At 43.3% G+C, this 20,506-nt stretch overlaps 1 protein-coding gene across 1 annotated transcript in view; it reads right to left on the bottom strand.

Annotated features, from left to right (window-relative positions):
* Positions 1-20,506, bottom strand: part of LOC124554754 (serine-rich adhesin for platelets-like) — a 482,463-nt gene that overhangs the window by 153,773 nt on the left and 308,184 nt on the right. The window contains exon 5 of the mRNA XM_047128406.1: positions 5,808-5,932. Within this exon, the coding sequence (XP_046984362.1) occupies positions 5,808-5,932 (125 nt within the window). The remainder of the gene's footprint in view (positions 1-5,807; positions 5,933-20,506) is intronic.

The following is a 20,506-nucleotide window of genomic DNA, read 5'->3' as shown; positions in this document are numbered from 1 at the left end:
TATTTTATGATGTTGTGCTGGCTTTTAAAATATTTTTATACATCACTTCAAATTCTTACACTAGTAGGTGCTTCTCAAAGTTCTTTATGACTACAATTTGGAGATGACAAGAAATTTCTTTCCTACTGTTAACTGTAAACAGAGATTGTTCTGCATACATAGATATGGAAATTATTTTACAGCCGCGTGAGCAATGATTCTCTCCTCTCGAGCGCTAGACACGTGGGACCCTGCACAGTGTTAAGGATGGCCCTCCTGAATCTGCCGAGCGCATATTCGTGCGATACTCACGGCACCATGACTGATCCGAGCAGTAATATTGCAGAACCACTAACTGCACTCTAGACAGACTACTGTAAAATCCTGTGTGCTGGTAGATGTTTCTCCTTGTTACATCAGGCACAACATGATTTTATCACAAGCAACCAACATTCGAATGCGATTACTGAATGAGAAACCCGCTACATAATCTTTCTTTATCTACAGAGGCCTACTTTATGTGGTTGTACTGAAAGGATAATCATTTTTATACCTCAGCATGTCAGTTTGACATTTTTCGCATACCGTCTTTATGGTATTGCAATTTTAATGCCCAGCTGTATATATTAAGACCATTATAAAACATAGTAACAGTACATTTGGACATATATAGCATATTGGTGAACATACTTCATACGATAATATGACAATGTGTTGCAGTGTCAAATACATTTTGAAAATCTATGACTAATTACGTGTATTTTGCACAACCTAACTAAAAGATTGGATTCATAGTTTTCAGATACTCTCGGTTGCAAGGAAAGACACGGGGTCGCAACTGTCGAATGTTTACTCCTTAAAAATTAAAGAGGATCCTGTAGAGGCGGAGATCCTGAGATTCAACACGGTAACAGAAAATAATACTTTACACTAATTGTATGTCGTTTACTTATAGCCTGATGGCTTCACCTGATACTGTCAGCACCCAGGTGCACATTCAGGATTCGATTCCGGAGGGGTTGGGGAACAGTTATTCATTCTATCCCATCAACACCCCAAAAGATGTGTAAAGACAGAGTACTGCTCTGTATGCATTTAGAATTCGGTTTTTGCTTTTAAAGTCCTATCTCATCCATTTACATTCATGGCTTGCACTACACATTTTAAGTAATGACTAATGCAATATGGTGGTTTAAACAATTTTAACCCTTCATCCGTGAAGATGGTCCAAGACCAAAACCGGTAGAATTTGATTATAAATAAAAAAATTAAAAATTAAAACAGCTGATGGTTCCAATGTGCATTTTATACACCACAAATATAATTTGCCCTTGACCCTACACTTAACATGCCATAGATGCCTCGGATTGTAATAATGACAACAATGAAATATATTTAATGCTTTGATATAATCATAACAATTGGTTTTCAACAGTGGTTGGTACAGTACTTCTGATCTTTTATGATCCCTACGACTCCCCCTCGGAACGACGACTGCTAGCACCACGGTACAATCGTTTTGTAACTTAATGTAGACGTTAAGTACACCACTGGCCATCAAAATTGCTACACCACGAAGGTCACGTGCTACAGACGCGAAATTTAACCTGCAGAAAGAAGATGCTGTGGTATGCAAATGATTAGTTTTTCAGAGCATTCACACAAGGTTGGCGCCGATGGCGACACCTACAATGTGCTCATATGAGGAGAGTTTCGTACCGATTTCTCATACACAAACAGCAGTTGACCGGCGTTGTCTGGTGAAACGTTGTTGTGATGCCTCGTGTAAGGAGGAGAAATGCGTACCATCACGTTTCCGACTTTGATAAAGGTGGGATTGTAGCCTATCGCGATTGCGGTTTATCGTGTCGCGACATTGCTACTCGCGTTGGTCGAGATCCAATGACTGTTAGCAGAATATGGAATCGGTGGATTCAGGAGGGTAATACGGAACACCGTGCTGGATCCCAACGCCCTCGTATCACTAGCAGTCGAGATGACAGGCGTCTGTAACGGATCGTGCAGCCACGTCTCGATCCCTGAGTCAACAGATGGGGACGTTTGCAAGACAACAACCATCTACACGCACAGTTCGACGACGTTTGCAGTAGCATAGAATATCAGCTCGGAGACCATGGCTGCGGTTACCCTTGACGCTGCATCACAGACAGGAGCGCCTACGATGGTGTACTGAACGACGAACCTGGGTGCACGAATGGCAAAACGTCATTTTTTTTCCTTATGAATCCAGGTTCTGTTTACAGCATCATGATGGTCGCATCCGTGTTTGGCGACATCGCGGTGAACGCACATTGGAAGCGCGTATTCGTCATCGCCATGCTGGCGTATCACGCGGCGTGATGGTATGGTACGGAACACTTATTATGATGATTAAGTAAGTGGCCATTTTACCGAGTATTACGTTCGTGACACTATGCTGGTTTATCAAACTAACAATATATCGTCTTTTAATACTCAAAACTTGGTTCAGAATAATTAGTTTTGATTGTTGTTCAACTGCCATCCTTTGCTTCCCTGTGCTCCTCTATCCTATAAATTGGTCATTAAATAACTGAAGACTCAACGGAGACAACACACTAAAAGTAGATTTTGATAACGTAGAACTGGCGACATTTAGGCAAAAGGTTTGTTACGAATCAGTATCCTCGACAACTTCGAGGTTTGAATGTGGTTTTTTGACTGTTGTGTATTCGCAGAGTTTAAGTGTGAAAAAAACGAGTGTCAGAAGTAAACAGTGCTAACTGACTCATTATTTCTATAAAACACCAACATAAACATGTGAGATTTATCCGTTCGAGTGTGACATAGATATTATATATCCACCATCGTTATAAAAACAAGAATCTTAATTGTTTTTCACTGTAAAATGTAAGGAGAAGGAGATTAGTGTTTGACGTGCCGTCGACAACTAGGTCATTAGAGATGGAGCACAAGTTCGGATTAGGGAAGGACAGGGAGGGAAATCGACCGTGCCCTTTCAGAGGAATCACCCGGCATCTGCATGAAGCGATTGAGGAAAATGGCGGAAAACTTAAATCAGGATGGCCAGATGCGCAATGAACCGTCGTCCCGAATGCGAGTCCAGTGTGCTATGTAAAGACTAGTCCGGTGTCAAACTCTTTCTGGGGTATTGGTTGATGTGTAACTCGTAACACTCTGTGAAGGATATGGGCCATAATATGGAAGTTTTTATCATTCCACGGAAAGGGAGGTTACTCGTTGATGAGAAGACACTGAAAACGGTCGTAAGAAGAACAATGCGACAGAGCGAATCCTGAACGAACAATGAGAGTTCAGTCAGAATCTTAATTTTAAAGTTCTTCATTAATTGCCCCTGACAATGAATATTGTCGTATATCTGATTCAGCTAAAGAACTGAGCAAGTTTCGGCTGTAGGTCGTGCGAACTACAGCTAACTCACACGAATCTCAAAGAACATTTTACTAAAAGCGTTTACAGTTCTACGTATGTAAATTACCAAGTTTCTCAGCTTACTTCCGGGAAATAAAGTGTCTCAACAACGATAAGGAATCAAAATCTCGCGAGCTATGTTTAACTCGGGATACTTTTCAGCTGTGCGGCTGAGGCTGTGCTTGCTGCATGACCGCCTGCACAGAACATTCCAGACAAGAATATGCGCACCAACAGCAAATCCGACACGATTTGTAAAATTACAAGAAGCTGCGCAAAGCAAGACAGAAAGGAACAAAAAGTGTCTCGGAGGGAGAAACCACTCAAAGAACCGAAACCCCACCCCAGTACACGCTCAGCCACAATTACGTACCGAGCTGGGTGGCGCAGTGGTTAGACACTGGACTCGCATTCGGGAGGACGACGGTTCAATCCCGCGTCCGGCCATCCTGATTTAGGTTTTCCGTGATTTCCCTAAATCGCTCCAGGCAAATGCCGGGATGGTTTCTCTGAAAGGGCACGGCCGACTTTCTTCCCCATCCTTCCCTAATCCGATGAGACCGATGACCACGCTGTCTGGTCTCCTTCCCCAAACCAACCAACCAACCAACAATTACGTGAAAGTTATGGGGCTCTGTTGCTATTACAGTCCTTAAGTTAATTACTCCACATGTGACCTTCTCAACTTGTCGGTCGAATTCTTTCAAAGTGATGTATTTTTCGGAATAACAATTTATTGTGGGTTATGCTGAAACAATATACGAGGGTGAGTCAAATGAAAACCTTAAATTTGTAATAACAAATCGAAATTTCGCGCCGTTATCCTGTAAGTTGGTGAGCGTGCTACAAACAGCCTGCAGAATGGCCTGTAGGTGGCAGCATAGTGCATATTAACACATACCGTCGCAGTATCAGTATAAAGATGGCCGCCCCACTTGCGACTTGCACCAGGGAAGAACAGCGTTCTGTTATTCTGTTTTTGCGTACTGAAGGTGTGAAATCTATTGAAATTCATCGACGAATGGAGGTTCAGTACGGTGATGCATGTTTGTCACAGCAGCAAGTCTACGAATGGAGTAGGAAGTTCGCAAATGGTGTGACTTCAGTGGAAGATGCTCCTCGTCCAGGTCAGACACAGCGAGTTGTGACTCCACAGAACATTGGAGCAGTTGAAGCCATAGTGAAGGAAAACCGCCGAGTGACACTGAACGACATTGCAGCATGTTTACAGATTAGTCATGGGTCAGCACACCACATTGTGCATGATGTGCTCCAGTTTCACAAAGTGTCCGCAAGATGGATGCCACGGCAGCTGACTCTTGAAATGAGGGAACGACGTGTTGATGCTTGTGAAGAACTTCTTCGGCGCTTTGAACGAGAAGGTGATGGCTTCCTTGCAAGAATCGTTACTGGGGACGAAACCTGGGTTCACTTCCACCAACCGGAAACGAAGAGAGCGAGCAAGGAATGGCGTCATTCCTCATCACCACGTGATTTCCACATGTTTGGACCACTCAAACACGCAATGGGAGGAAAGAAGTTCCGTTCTGATGAAGAGGTATGCCACACGGTGCGTGAGTGGTTGCGCGGACTACCAAAATAATTATTTTCTAAAGGAATTTATGCACTTTGTAAGCGCTCGAGCCGGCCGGAGTGGCCGTGCGGTTCCAGGCGCTACAGTCTGGAGCCGAGCGACCGCTACGGTAGCAGGTTCGAATCCTGCCTCGGGCATGGATGTGTGTGATGTCCTTAGGTTAGTTAGGTTTAATTAGTTCTAAGTTCTAGGCGCCTGATGACCTCAGAAGTTAAGTCGCGTAGTGCTCAGAGCCATTTGAACCATTTTAAGCGCTGGAGGACTTGCATTGAGCGTGGGGGAGATTATGTTGAAAAGTGATACAGCTTTGTACCACATCTGCACAGTAAATAATATTTTAAAAAAATATTTAAGGTTTTCATTTGACTTACCCTCGTACTAACCACTAATGTAAACAAATAATACTAGAACATTTTATACGTTTTTGTTGTTGTTATTAATTAAGTCCTAGGTATCTGTGGTATGTTAAAAGTGGGGGATGACCGCCAATTATATTGGAGAGGCAGGGGGGAGCAAGTAAAAAACTGTGACGCACTACAACTTTACAGCTTCCTCAATATACAGATCGAGTAGCATTGAAGGTAGCCTATAATCATAAAGTAGGTATTACAAAATGCATTTTTCGAAACATATTGAATGACAATTGCAAAAAAATGTTGCGTGAGATGGCTTTTTACTATCGTGCTAAGATTCAGTACACTAAAACCCCAAGAATAAGCTACATTCATTGAAAATGCCGTTTGATTATCGACCTTTGAAACTAGACTGAGAACTTGTGTACCGTGTATCTGAGACAACTCACTTGTTCATGGAAGCGATGTCGAAGCCCTTGTCGATGTACTCGATGCCCGCCGGCACCGCCATTGTCAGCAGCAGGCGAGGACGGCCCGTTTTCTCGGACTCGCGATCGAACTCTTCTCTAAGTTCCTGCAACAAAGCAAATCACACCAGTAATGACATACAGAGTGATTCATTTTAGTACTTATATCAAAAGACAATAAGCAACCCGTATAAAAAAACCCCGCTTCTAGCTTGGATAATGGAGAGGAACTGATCCACAACTTTCTTCTTTTTTTCCATATGCAGCTGAAGCTGGGATGTTGTTTGCTACATTTCACTTGCTGTTTCAAATAATACCATACAAATTGTATTCTATTGGTAATGTAGCGGTCTAGTAAATGTGCGACGTGACCTTTCAGGCTGCTCTGTGAACACCGCTGTCATCATCTCTGAAGACGGAACTGTCTACAGCACACTCACCACGAAGATTTATAAGCGCGGATAACAATTCGTTGAAATAATCGTCCTTGTTAATCAAACGATATTCTGAATGAGTCGCCCAAGCCACGGGACGAAGAAGATACCTAAAACGTCACAAAACCATGTTCAGGTTAAACCGCACCTTGCACCGTTCCAAAAGAGGCAAAATTGCGACTCATCAGTCCACACTTCACGTCTCCAGTCAGGTAACGCCCACTTTCTGTGTCGCTAGGCCCACTGAAGGCACGTAGCTTCACGTGCCCCTGTGAGCAATGGCGTTATTCGGAGTACATAGCTAAAAATGTCCGTCGCATGCAGACTCCTTCGCTTCGCTCGGAAACTGGTGTAGTGGACCTACATTCCCTGGCAGCAACAATTCCTGTCGGGTTGGAAACCGACTGTCATTGACGAGGTGTAACACTCGTCTCCGAATCACGTCGATTACACTACTGACTATTAAAATTGCAGCCGGCCGAAGTGGCCGTGCGGTTAGAGGCGCTGCAGTCTGGAACCGCAAGACCGCTACGGTCGCAGTTCGAATCCTGCCACGGGCATGGATGTTTGTGATGTCCTTAGGTTAGTTAGGTTTAACTAGTTCTAAGTTCTAGGGGACTAATGACCTCAGCAGTTGAGTCCCATAGTGCTCAGAGCCATTTTTATTAAAATTGCTACACCAAGAAGAAATGCAGATGATAAACGGGTATTCATTGGACAAATATATTATACTACAACTGACATGTGATTACATCTGCACGGAATTTGGGTGCATAGATCCTGAGAAATCAGTACCCAGAACAACCACCTCTGGCCGTAATAACGGCCTTGATACGCCTGGGCATTGAGTCAAACAGAGCTTGGGTGGCATGTACAGGTACAGATACCCATGCAGCTTCAACGCGATACCACAGTTCATAAAGAGTAGTGACTGGCGTATCGTGATGAGCCAGTTGATCGACCACCATTGACCAGACGTTTTCAGTTGGCGACAGATCTGGAGAATGTGCTGGCCAGGGCAGCAGTCGAACATTTTCTGTATTCAGAAAGGCCCGTACAGGACCTGCAACATGCGGTCGTGCATTATCCTGCTGAAATGTAAAGAGGTGACCGAGACGTGTAACCAACGGCATCCATACCATCACGCTGGGTGATATGCCAGTATGGGGATGACGAATACACGCTTCCAATGTGCATTCACCGCGATGTCGCCAAACACGCATGTGACCATCATGATACTGTGAACAGAACATGGAGTCACACAGAAAAAATGACGTTTTGCAATTCGTGCACCCAGGTTCGTCGTTCAGTACACCATCGCAGGCGCTCCTGTCTGTAATGCAGCGTCAAGGGTAACCGCAGCCATGGTCTCCGAGCTGATAGTCCATGCTGCTGCAAACGTCGTCGAATTGTTCGTGCAGATGGTTGTTGTCTTGCAAACGCCCCCATCTGTTGACTCAGGGATCGAGACGTGGCTGCACGATCCGTTACAGCCGTGCGGATAAGATGCCTGCCATCTCGACTGCTAGTGATACGAGGCCGTTGGGATCCAGCACGGCGTTCCGTATTACCCTCCTGAACCCACTGATTCCATATTCTGCTAACAGTCATTGGATCTCGACCAACGCGAGCAGCAATGTCGCGATACGATAAACCGCAATCGCTATAGGCTACAATCTGACCTTTATCAAAGTCGGAAACGTAATGGTATGCATTTCTCCTCCTTACACGAGGAATCACAACAACGTTTCACCAGGCAACGCCGGTCAACTGCTGTTTGTGAAGGAGAAATCGGTTGGAAATTTTGCTCATGTCAGCACATTGTAGGTGTCGCCACCGGCGCCAACCTTGTGTGAATGCTCTGAAAAGCTAATCATTTGCATATCACAGCATCTTCTTCCTGTCAGTTAAATTTCGCGTCTGTCAGCTAAATTTCGCTTCTGTAGCACGTCATCTTCGTGGTGTAGCAATTTTAATGGCCAGTAGTGTAGCATCTTTTGATGACCACTGTTTTTTCGCCATGTCACGCGACTGCGAGTGCAGATACGTTGGACATATCGGGTAACTTCATTCACTGTGTGGTCATGGTCACGTCTAAACTCGATAGAATATTTCTGCCATTCTATCACGTCCCTACACAGAGCCATGTTACTGCTCTAGTTCCATACATGCGACTGGTTCATATCAAGTGAGCGGTGGAGGGCCACACGAGCACCTGTTACCAGGGGTACACTTCCATCCCACATGCCTTAGTCAAACAACTGACTCTAGAAACTGACTATCCGCTTATGGCAGAAGGCTTTCCTCGTTCAGGTTCCATATACACTCCTGGAAATGGAAAAAAGAACACATTGACACCGGTGTGTCAGACCCACCATACTTGCTCCGGACACTGCGAGAGGGCTGTACAAGCAATGATCACACGCACGGCACAGCGGACACACCAGGAACCGCGGTGTTGGCCGTCGAATGGCGCTGGCGCTAGCTGCGCAGCATTTGTGCACCGCCGCCGTCAGTGTCAGCCAGTTTGCCTTGGCATACGGAGCTCCATCGCAGTATTTAATACTGGTAGCATGCCGCGACAGCGTGGACGTGAACCGTATGTGCAGTTGACGGACTTTGAGCGAGGGCGTATAGTGGGCATGCGGGAGGCCGGGTGGACGTACCGCCGAATTGCTCAACACGTGGGGCGTGAGGTCTCCACAGTACATCGATGTTGTCGCCAGTGGTCGGCGGAAGGTGCACGTGCCCGTCGACCTGGGACCGGACCGCAGCGGCGCACGGATGCACGCCAAGACCGTAGGATTCTACGCAGTGCCGTAGGGGACCGCACCGCCACTTCCCAGCAAATTAGGGACACTGTTGCTCCTGGGGTATCGGCGAGGACCATTCGCAACCGTCTCCATGAAGCTGGGCTACGGTCCCGCACACCGTTAGGCCGTCTTCCGCTCACGCCCCAACATCGTGCAGCCCGCCTCCAGTGGTGTCGCGACAGGCGTGAATGGAGGGACGAATGGAGACGTGTCGTCTTCAGCGATGAGAGTCGCTTCTGCCTTGGTGCCAATGATGGTCGTATGCGTGTTTGGCGCCGTGCAGGTGAGCGCCACAATCAGGACTGCATACGACCGAGGCACACAGGGCCAACACCTGGCATCATGGTGTGGGGAGCGATCTCCTACACTGGCCGTACACCACTGGTGATCGTCGAGGGGACACTGAATAGTGCACGGTACATCCAAACCGTCATCGAACCCATCGTTCTACCATTCCTAGACCGGCAAGGGAACTTGCTGTTCCAACAGAACAATGCACGTCCGCATGTATCCCGTGCCACCCAACGTGCTCTAGAAGGTGTAAGTCAACTACCCTGGCCAGCAAGATCTCCGGATCTGTCCCCCATTGAGCATGTTTGGGACTGGATGAAGCGTCGTCTCACGCGGTCTGCACGTCCAGCACGAACGCTGGTCCAACTGAGGCGCCAGGTGGAAATGGCATGGCAAGCCGTTCCACAGGACTACATCCAGCATCTCTACGATCGTCTCCATGGGAGAATAGCAGCCTACATTGCTGCGAAAGGTGGATATACACTGTACTAGTGCCGACATTGTGCATGCTCTGTTGCCTGTGTCTATGTGCCTGTGGTTCTGTCAGTGTGATCATGTGATGTATCTGACCCCAGGAATGTGTCAATAAAGTTTCCCCTTCCTGGGACAATGAATTCACGGTGTTCTTATTTCAATTTCCAGGAGTGTAGTTACCAGTATTGTAGCGATAAGAGATGCAGCCACTCCATCATTAGAGGCTCCACGTGCATTTTTATGGTGTTTTGGTAGATATTTGTAATCTCGTTTCTGCACTTTGTAGCTGGATTTAGGCCAGTCAAATACTGATCATCACGTCTTTCATGCGACGATCGGTGTCGATGGAAAGCGCCGGTTTCTTTCCCGTTACGAACAAAATTATTTTAAAGCGGAATTTTATATGCTCATTCGATAGTGCAGTCCCAAATTAGTGTAGTGTGATTTTCGTTTAGTCAGTGTGTCTTAACAGGGCATTAAACATGAAGAACAGCCAGTGCAGCAGTAGAACAAGTTTAGATATTAACACCCCATGCCACTAATATACCCATGTCAGCTAATATCAAATAAGATCGGATGTGTAATACGGACGGCATCCAGTCCATTAGGAGTACATCCTCTAGCTATTTGTGGATTGTATAGGAAACTTAAGTTAAAGTTGTTATGTGGTACTGCTTTTACCTACATTGTTGTTACAGGGTGTACATAAAGTCCGGGAATACTTTCAATTATTTATTGCACAAGAACGAAACGTTGTACAGATCTCATACATATTGCATTCTGAAGAGAAACTCTGAAAGTTTTTTTTTTTTTTTTTTTTTTACGAACATTCGATATGCGGACCATGACTGACCCGGCAGAAGTCAATACGGTAATCGAATTCTTGCCATACTCACTCAGCATGGCATCGTCGACTGTGGCAGCCGATTCCCGTAGCTCTGCTACATCACGTGATAGAGGCGGTACATACATCAGATCTTTAATGTGTCCCCACAGATAAAAGTCACACGGAGTGAGATCTGGTTATCGGGGAGGCCATTTCATGAAACAACTGTCCCCTTCTGTAGCACGGCCGATCCATCGACTAGCGCTGACTATCGGCAAATTACCAAACTACGCTGTGGCGGTATACATGGAAAAAAAAAAAACTTTCAGGGTTTCTCTTCAAAATGAGATATATATGACATCTGTACAATGGTTGGTTCTTGTGCAATAAATAATTGAAAGTGTTCCCGGACTTTATGTACACCCTGTATTAACAAATATTCCACTAAAACTTTCATCATCCTGAATTTGAAAAGCAGTTCGACTATTATTGCCGTCAGCGCTTCTCTTTCTGCAATTGTTACATCACAATTTGGTAATAGTCCAACAGTGTATTCATCCATCATTATTTTTCTATAGGGTTAAACTGCTTCAACAAGTACGAAATTGAGAGGTTCCTGTGACTTATGCACGACAGAAAAGAACGACTATATATTATGAAAGTTCATTCGCACTCAATACTAGCACCAATATCACTGCCAACGTCAGAGCCCTCAGGTGGAGCACTACCCTCTTGATGAGGTACTACCCCTTCCCTGATTTAAGTTCCAAAATGCTAACACTATTGTAGCAGATATAGATACAGTGTGTTCCTCCTAAGAATCGTCAGATGCATTTTCTCTAATGTTTTGGCATATATTTGCAACTGTGTTTTTACAATTTGCAGCTGGAGTCAGCACAAAAAAATTCTTCTCATTACATCTTTAATGCATCGCTTACTGTCTAAGGGAAGTGTTTCTTTGATGCTTGTTATTAAAAAAAAATTAAAGTGGAATTTTACACGGTCATTCGACAGAGCTGTCCCAAATTTGTCTAGTACAATATTCATTTAATCGATATGTATTAACAGGGACATTAAAAAACGTACAATAGTCATTACTCTAGCATACTTGATAGTGGTCACCACACAATCTCTGATATTAACAACCACATCACTAATCTACCACTGTCAACTAAGCACCATATGGTATGGGATGTGTAATACAGATTTCCACAATTCCATTAACAATATATCCTCCCATTAACAATGTCTCATGCAGTAAGTTGAGTTAGTTATAATTATACAAAGCTTATTATAGTATCTGCATGTAATTGAATTCGATTAGGGTATGGATACTGCAAATGACAGGCTTGATAGTGCACTGTGTGATCTGCAGGAAGCATATACTATCCGATCAAAAGTATCTAGCCACTTATTAGCGAAGATTAATATTGGGTGTGTTTTCAACCTGAAATTCAGACCGTATTTGAACAAGAAAATCGCAACTGACAAGTCAGTTAGTTACCTATCCCATAACTCATTTGAACGATTCTTTTATCGAAATGATTTAGAACGAGTCACTTCACGGGATATTTGTAAGTGAATAGTGTTAATATTCACGAACACATTATTTGTAGTCCTTTTTATGCCGTTACACTTAAAAACAATTTTTTCGCAGACTTCAAGTTTTCCAGTAGAAACTCGTCAATGGAATAGAACTAGTTGCCCGGGAGAAATGGTGTTAAATTGGATTTAAAACTGGCTTCACTACCTGTCAGAAATTGTATTGTATAGGGCAAATGATCAAAAAATTGAGCTGTTCACAGCTTTAATAATGGAAAATAAAGGTTATATTTTTCTCCAGTGTTGTTGGTATGTACATCATTGTTCTTCTGAAATTGATGTGGACCATTTAGGACGAATTTCATTAGTGAATATATTTGTTCTGACGGCACTGTTAAAATGTCTAGCTCCTAGAAGATGTACCTACATGACATCTGTTGTGTGAACACCACATTTAATTCTTACTGCTAAGTTTTGCATTCTAAGTGAAGAGTTGCCCCCAAAAGTTATTCCATAAGACATTATTGAGTGGAGATGTGCAAAACATGTCACGAGGTTAATTCCTTTGTTTCCAACCTGAGCTTTTATGTGAGAAGCGAAAGTACTTAGTTGTTTCAGAAACTGAACTACTCTAGTTCAAGTTTTCATCAATACCTACATCCAAAAAAATTGGAGCATTCCACCCTACATACTGACTCTTGCTCATGTGCTACATAAGTTGTTAGTATGACTGTATTTATTGTACAGAATGGAATTTAGTGTATTTTTTAAAATTTATGGAGCATTCATTTTCTGAGAATCACTTTACAATTTATATTTACCATCTCTTCTGTTGCTTTATCTCCAATGGGATTTATTATAACACTAGTATTGTCTGAAAAAAGTACTATCTCTGCTTGTTGAACGTTAAGTGGAAGGTCATTTACATATATAAGGAATAGGAATGGACCCAAAATTGAACTCTATGGGACTCCTTTCATGATCTTTCATCAGTCACTATAATTTTCTACTCTTCCAACACTGAGTTGTTTAGCACCTTTTCTGTTCTGTTTGTTATGTAAGGTTCAAATGAGTTGTGCAAAAAACAATTAAAGCCATAAAATCTGAGTTTTTATGAGAAACTAACATGATCTACACAATCAGATATCTTGGAAAGATCACAACAAATATCAGTTGGTGATATTTTATTATTTAAGGCTTGTGCTATTTGATGAGTAAATGTACAGATACCCTTCTGTCAGGCAATCCTTCTGGTATCCATACTGTGGTATGCTAAGTAAATTGTTTTCACTTAAGAATGAGACTAGTCTTGAGTATATTATGTTTTCGAATATTCTGGAAAAAGAAATCAGTAAATGAAATTTGATGATAATTGTTTAAGTCTGTCTTGTTACCTTTCTGGCGAAGAATTTCAACAATAGTATATTTTAACCTATCTGGAAAATTCTCTGTGCTAGTGATGCATTACATATATTACTATGGACATTACTTATTAATTTGGAACTACTTTCCAGAATTCTGTTTGAAATTCCATCAACATCCATCACCTTTTTTTTTTTTTTAATTTCTATAATACAATTAATTTCAATGAACAATCTTGGTGCTACTTCTACTTGCTTGAAGTTTTCGGAATGCCATTTTTAATGTGTTATCTTAGTTCTTCCACTGAACCATTTTCTTGCGGCTAAATTTAGAAAGTGATTGTTGACAGTACTCACAGGTTGTGCGTTATCAGCCACTACATTGGCATTTAGTTTAATTGTTATGGTATTTTGTACACTGACTGGCTGTCCTGTCTCCCGTCTGACAATATCCCTTGTAGTTTTAATCTTTTTATCTGCATTACTTATTTCTGTCAGAATGTGCACATTTCTGTACATTTGAATGAATTTCCTTAAAATACAACAATATTTGTTGTAGTATACAACAAGGCTAGGACAAGTGTGCAGAATTTTTGACCGCTGGTCTTTTACATAATACAGGTCGACTTGACAGTCATTTTGACATACACATATGCAGTTACTGAGGCTGGTTTCTCATCTCTCGATTATAAATATTCTGGGTGATTTAAATCATGATGCAATAGTGTCATTCCAATCATTTAACATAGCCACTATATGGAGCGTACTTTGTATCACTGCTGTCACGCCTATTCATCTCACATGAGTCAGTGCACATGCACGTGGCAGAAGCTTAAATTAAAATACATTTCCATTGTACAGTTGGTATGTCTCAGAAAGCATGGAACAGAAGGATTACGTTTACAACTCAGTTGTAACGGATACCACACAGACACACCAGAATACCTACAAAATATAATTTGTGACTGTTAGGAACTATACATGTGCATATTATAACACTGTACACCAGGTTTACGAGCAATATTCAAAAATCTGTCAAACAAGCGTTTTGTAAGTCACTTCCTCATACTGGATGAAATATATTTCTCTAAGACTTCTCTCGGCCAGACATCTCTTTTTGGTATTTACTGTTCCACCACGCACTATGTAAATTGTCGTATAACTTAGAATGCTTCGACTTCCCTGCATTACAGTATACACATGTGGCGTCATCTCCCTACTACATCTAGTACTTATATTAAAGCTCCACAGCTTCTGCTACAAATTCCGACTACTTTCTTTGTATACCGATTTTTATAAGTGTATTTATAAATCACGTTAGTATGAATTATGGATGTAGGCAACGAATGACAATTGTATGTTAAGGGGGGTGGGTATCGAAGTCTAATACTTTTCCATACAGTTCGCTTTGATACAGCATCAAGTCGTTTCTAGCTTAGCATAGTGCAGAAGTTGCCTTTGGAGTGCTATTCATGTATTGCAAAGCACTTGTTAATGGATGATATGAAACTGTGTAGGACAGGTTAGTTTTATCGAAAGAAGTGTTATGATCATGGCGTAGTCCTAACCATCATATTAAGAATTACCTTTCCCAAAATAGTATGTCAATGTATAGTGTTCCACTTAACAAAAACAGGACCATCCATTGTATAATTATACAGCACTGTTTGCTAACTCTATCTTAGGATTTATGACTGTGGATTATTAATGCAGAATATCCGAAAAGTTTACTTATCCTGTATCTTTCCCACGTTCAATGTCTCATTTCAACTAATGCGTATTGGCACATGTGACAGTAGTACCACATTTTGCTACTAGAACAAGTAGAAGATGTAGCAAAACTGTTAAAGAGAGACAGCGTACGCTATGCTTACCATTGTATGCATACTGTCACTACCCCAGTGGTGCCAATAAGTGAGCTATTGGTATTTTTTACTGATATAGGACAACTGATTGTGATAGATGACGCTGTAATAGTCACAAACATATGGCTCACAATTTTAGACGAACAGTTGGTAACAGTTAGGTTATTTAAATTAAAATACAGAACGTAGGTACGTTTGGACATTTTATTTCGGTTGTTCCAATGTGAGATACGTACCTTTGCGAACTTATCATTTCTGAGAACGCATGCTGTTACAGCGTGATTACCTGTAAATACCACATTAATGCAATAAATGCTCAAAATGATGTCCGTCAACCTCAATGCATTTGGCAATACGTGTAACGACATTCCTCTCAACAGCGAGTAGTTCGCCTGCCTGTTACCAACTGCCAGCCGAGCGGTTCTTGGCGCTACAGTCTGGAACCGCGCGACCGCTACGGTCGCAGGTTCGAATCCTGCCTCGGGCATGGATGTGTGTGATGTCCTTGGGTTAGTTAGGTTTAAGTAGTTCTAAGTTCTAGGGGACTGATGACCTTAGAAGTTAAGTCCCATAGTGCTCAGAGCCATTTAAACCATTTGTTACCAACTGTTCGTCTAAAATTGTGAGCCATATGTTTGTGACTATTAGAGCGCCATCTATCACAAAGCGAAAAAAGTGGTCCAACTAAAACATTCATATTTCTTTACGTACTACACGAATATGTAATAAAAATGGGGGTTACTATTTAAAAAAACGCAGTTGATATCCCTTTGACCTATGGCAGCGCCATCTAGCGGGCCAACCATAGCGCCACCTGGTTTCCCCGTTCAAGCTAGACTAGTTTCGTGCTTTGTAGTTTTTTCGTTTGACGCTTATTTCGTGAGATATTTGGCCCGGTCACGATCGGTGGACCACCTTGTATACAACTTATATCGTTTCTGTTGGAGTCTAAGTTAAAAATCTCTGTGTACTTTATAGGTAATAATTAGAACTGTAGGTTGACAGAAAATAGTTTATAACCTCCTCAGTCTTGTCTGGAAAGTTTACTTGCACACCATTCAAATTCCATGTGTTACTGCCGCAGCAGATAAATTGCAAAACCCTTTTAAATGTAGAACAGCAGTAGTTTTGTAATCTAGGGTCAAACATGTACAGTGCATTCCATAGTTATAAATCGCAGCTTAAAACAATGTTCTTTACCTGAGGAACCTGTAAAAGATTCTGCACTCACGGAAAAAGAATCGCAACTCCAAAAAGTAATTAATGTAGAGTAATGAAATTTTGTGAGTACATTTGTCTAGGTAACATATTTAAGTGATTAACATTGCAAGATCGTAGGTTAATATAAGTACGAGATAAGTGATTGCAAACGTGAAATTCTGGTACTTTAATAACTGGTGTAACCACCAGAATGTTGATTGCAAGCAAGCGAACATGCATTCATTGTGTTGTAGTACAGGCGCTGGGTGCCAGTTTGTGGCACGGAGTACCATGCCTGTTGCAAGTGCTCGGTCAATACAGGAACGGTTAATGTTGTTTGTGGATGAGGCTGGAGTTGTTGCCATATGATGTCGCGTATGTGCTCAACTGGAGACAGATCTGCTGATCCAGGGCAACATATCGACACTCTGTTAAAAAAAAAAAGCCACAGGTAGGCTAGAATTATCCTGTTGGAAAACACCCCGAGGTATACTCCTCGTGCATGGCAACAGAACAGATCTAATCACTAGACTGACTTACAATTCTGCAGTCAAGGTGGACGGGATAAACACGAGAGTGATCCTGCTGTCATATGAAATCGCAACCCAGGTCATAAATTCCGGTGTAGGTCCAGTGTGTCTAGTACCCAAACAGGCTGGTCGTAGGCCCTCAATTGGCCTCCAAACCAACACAAGGGCCATTACTGGCATGGAGGCAGAACCAGCTCTCATCAGGAAACGCAGCAGATCTCCACCCAGCCCCAAATGAGCTCTCGCTTGACACTACTAAACCTGCAAATAACTGTGGTTTGAGGTCGGTGGAATGCACACAACAGGGCATCTGGCTCGGAGCTGTCAAACAAGTAACCGATATGTAACAGTTCGTTGTGTCACTGTGGTGCCAACAGCTGCTCAAATTGCTGCTGTGGAGTTAGCGAGAAATGCTCTATAATTTTATATGTCCAAAAGATCCAGCTGCTTTTCGTAAAGTGATATACCACACATAAACATCCTATATTGAAACAGATAGGACCTAGTTAGGACATTTCTAAATATGATTACATCCTGATCATAACACTTCCTTGGACAAAACTGACCAACAATAAAGGATCATGTTATAAGTGTTAAAACATAGAACTGACAGACAGTACCACCAGTTGTCGAGTTAGACAGATCTCCAAAGGTTTAAAAAGAACGCCATTTCATTCCCTGCAGACTTATTGTTAAGTCCTGCAATACACAGTTCTGTATAATTTTGTAACAAGTGCTTTCCGCTGTGGGAATAGTATGTTGAAGGCAGCCTGTACACTCCACTAACCTAGTAATGACTTGAGGCTGCAGCGGGAAACATACCATGGGAAATATCCGACTCCATTATGTAACAAGTATAATTCGTTTCCTAAACCCATATGTCACGTCTGTACTACACAGTTTCATGTCATCTGTTGACGAGTGTTTTGCAAGTGGGAACAGCACTCTAAGAGGCACATTGTACACTTCACTACGCTAGCAGTGACTCAGTGCTGTATTGGGGCATATCGTACTGTATGGAAGAATATTCAGTCCGTTAACACACAAACCATCCATAGCATACCAATTATAATTAGTTGCATGCACCTGTATGGTACATTACTTTAGTATTACTACATTGATTTTATAGGTACACTTACAAAGGAATTATTCAGTGGAGTTTGTGATAGAAGCTGTGGGTAGTAGATACAAGATCTGCATAGAAAACGATACATTATAGAGATATGGTGTCAAGATGAAACTACACTCCTGGCCATTAAAATTGCTACACCAAGAAGAAATGCAGATGATAAACGGGTATTCATTGTACAAATATATTATACTAGAACTGACATATGATTACATTTTCACGCAATTTGGGTGTATAGATCCTGAGAAATCAGCACCCAGAATGTAGTAACCAAAACCAACTGCGTGAACGCCTTGGGCTGCGGATCGGAGCCGCCAGGCGGAGAAGCAGCCGGCGGTGGAGCACGCACCACCGGGTAAACACAAGGTGGAGTCAGTCGACAGAGCAACGACAACTGACAACAACCGACCACGACCGACTATAACCGATACAACAAGGAAGAGATAAACAACAGAGGCTTGTGGAAAGCACAACACCAAACACCAAATACCAACAGTAATCCACTCGGAACCAGAGCCAGGCAAATGTCAACACCGAGCAACGACCAGTATGCAGTACCACCGAGGTAGAAACGAAATCCAGAGCGAGTACCAGCCTGACTGGACTTGGGCAGAGCGGGTCTCTATTTACGAAACTGGAGGGAGCGGCTATTGGCCGCTGTCTGCACGTGGCGTAGCGGTGGCGTCCTCGCTGAGCGAGAACCGCTGCGCGGAATAGCCGCCGCGGAGGCGGAGGCCTCTATGGGCTGACCACATCCATTTGTTCTGGCGTGTGTTCGACTTCCGCGACGGAAGGTACTAGACAGAACAACCACATCTGGTCGTAATAACGGCCTTGATACGCCTGGGCATTAACTCAAACAGAGCTTGGATGGACGATACCACAGTTCATCAAGAGTAGTGACTGACATATTGTGACGAGCCAGTTGCTCGGCCACCATTGACCAGACGTTTTCAATTGGTGAGAGATCTGGAGAATGTGCTGGCGAGGGCAGCAGTCGAACATTTTCTGTATCCAGAAAGGCCCGTACAGGACCTGCAACATGCGGTCGTGCATTATCCTGCTGAAATGTAGGATGGCGTGTACAGGTACAGCTGCCCATGCAGCATCAACACGATACCACTGTTCATCAACAGTAGCGACTGGCGTATTGTGACGAGCCAGTTGCTCGGCCACCATTTACCAGACGTTTTCAATTGGTGAGAGATCTGGAGAACGCGCTGGCCAGGACAGCAGTCGAACATTTTCCGTATCCATAAAGGCCCGTACAGGACCTGCAACATGCGGTCGTGCATTATCCTGCTGAAATTTAGGGTTTCGCAGGGACGGATGAAGAGTAGAGCCACGGGTCGTAACACATCTCAAATGTAACGTCCACTGTTCAAAGTGCCGTCAATGCGAACAAGAGATGACCGGGACGTGTAACCAATGGCACCCCATACCATCACGCTGGGTGATACATCAGTATGGCGATGACGAATACACGCTTCCAATGTGCGTACACCGCGATGTCGCCAAACACTGAGGCGACCATCATGATGCTGTAAACAGAACCTGGATTCATCCGAAAACATGACTTTTTGCCATTCGTGCACCCAGGTTCGTCGTTAAGTACACCACCGCAGGCGCTCCTGTCTGTGATGCAGCGTCAAGGATAACCACAGCCATGGTCTCCGAGCTGAAATTCCATGCTTCTGCAAACGCCGTCGAACTGTTCGTGCAGATGGTTGTTGTCTTGCAGACGTCCCCATCTGTTGACTCAGTGATCGTGACGTGGCTGCACGATCCGTTACAGCCGTGCGGATAAGATGCCTGTCATGTCGACTGCTAGTGATACGAGGCCGTTGGGATCCAGCACGGTGTTCCGTATTACCCTCCTGAACCCACCGACTCCATATTCTGCTAACAGTCATTGGATCTCGACCAACGCGAGCAGCAATGTCGCGATACGATAAACCGCAATCGCGATAGGCTACAATCCGACCTTTATCAAAGTTGGAAACCTGATGGTTCGCATTTCTCCTCCCTACACGAGGCATCACAACAACGTTTCACCAGGCAACGCCGGTCGACTGCTGTTTGTGTATGAGAAATCGATTGGAAACTTTCGTCATGTCAGCACGTTGTAGGTGTCGCCACCGGCGCAAACCTTGTGTGAATGCTCTGAAAAACTAATCATTTGCATATCACAGCATCTTCTTCCTGTTAATTTTCGC

Source organism: Schistocerca americana, chromosome X, assembly GCF_021461395.2.
Source record: "Schistocerca americana isolate TAMUIC-IGC-003095 chromosome X, iqSchAmer2.1, whole genome shotgun sequence".
Classification (NCBI taxonomy): domain Eukaryota; kingdom Metazoa; phylum Arthropoda; class Insecta; order Orthoptera; family Acrididae; genus Schistocerca; species Schistocerca americana.
The sequence above is the reverse complement of the archived record's forward strand: the minus strand, read 5'-3'. Positions and strand labels throughout refer to the sequence as shown.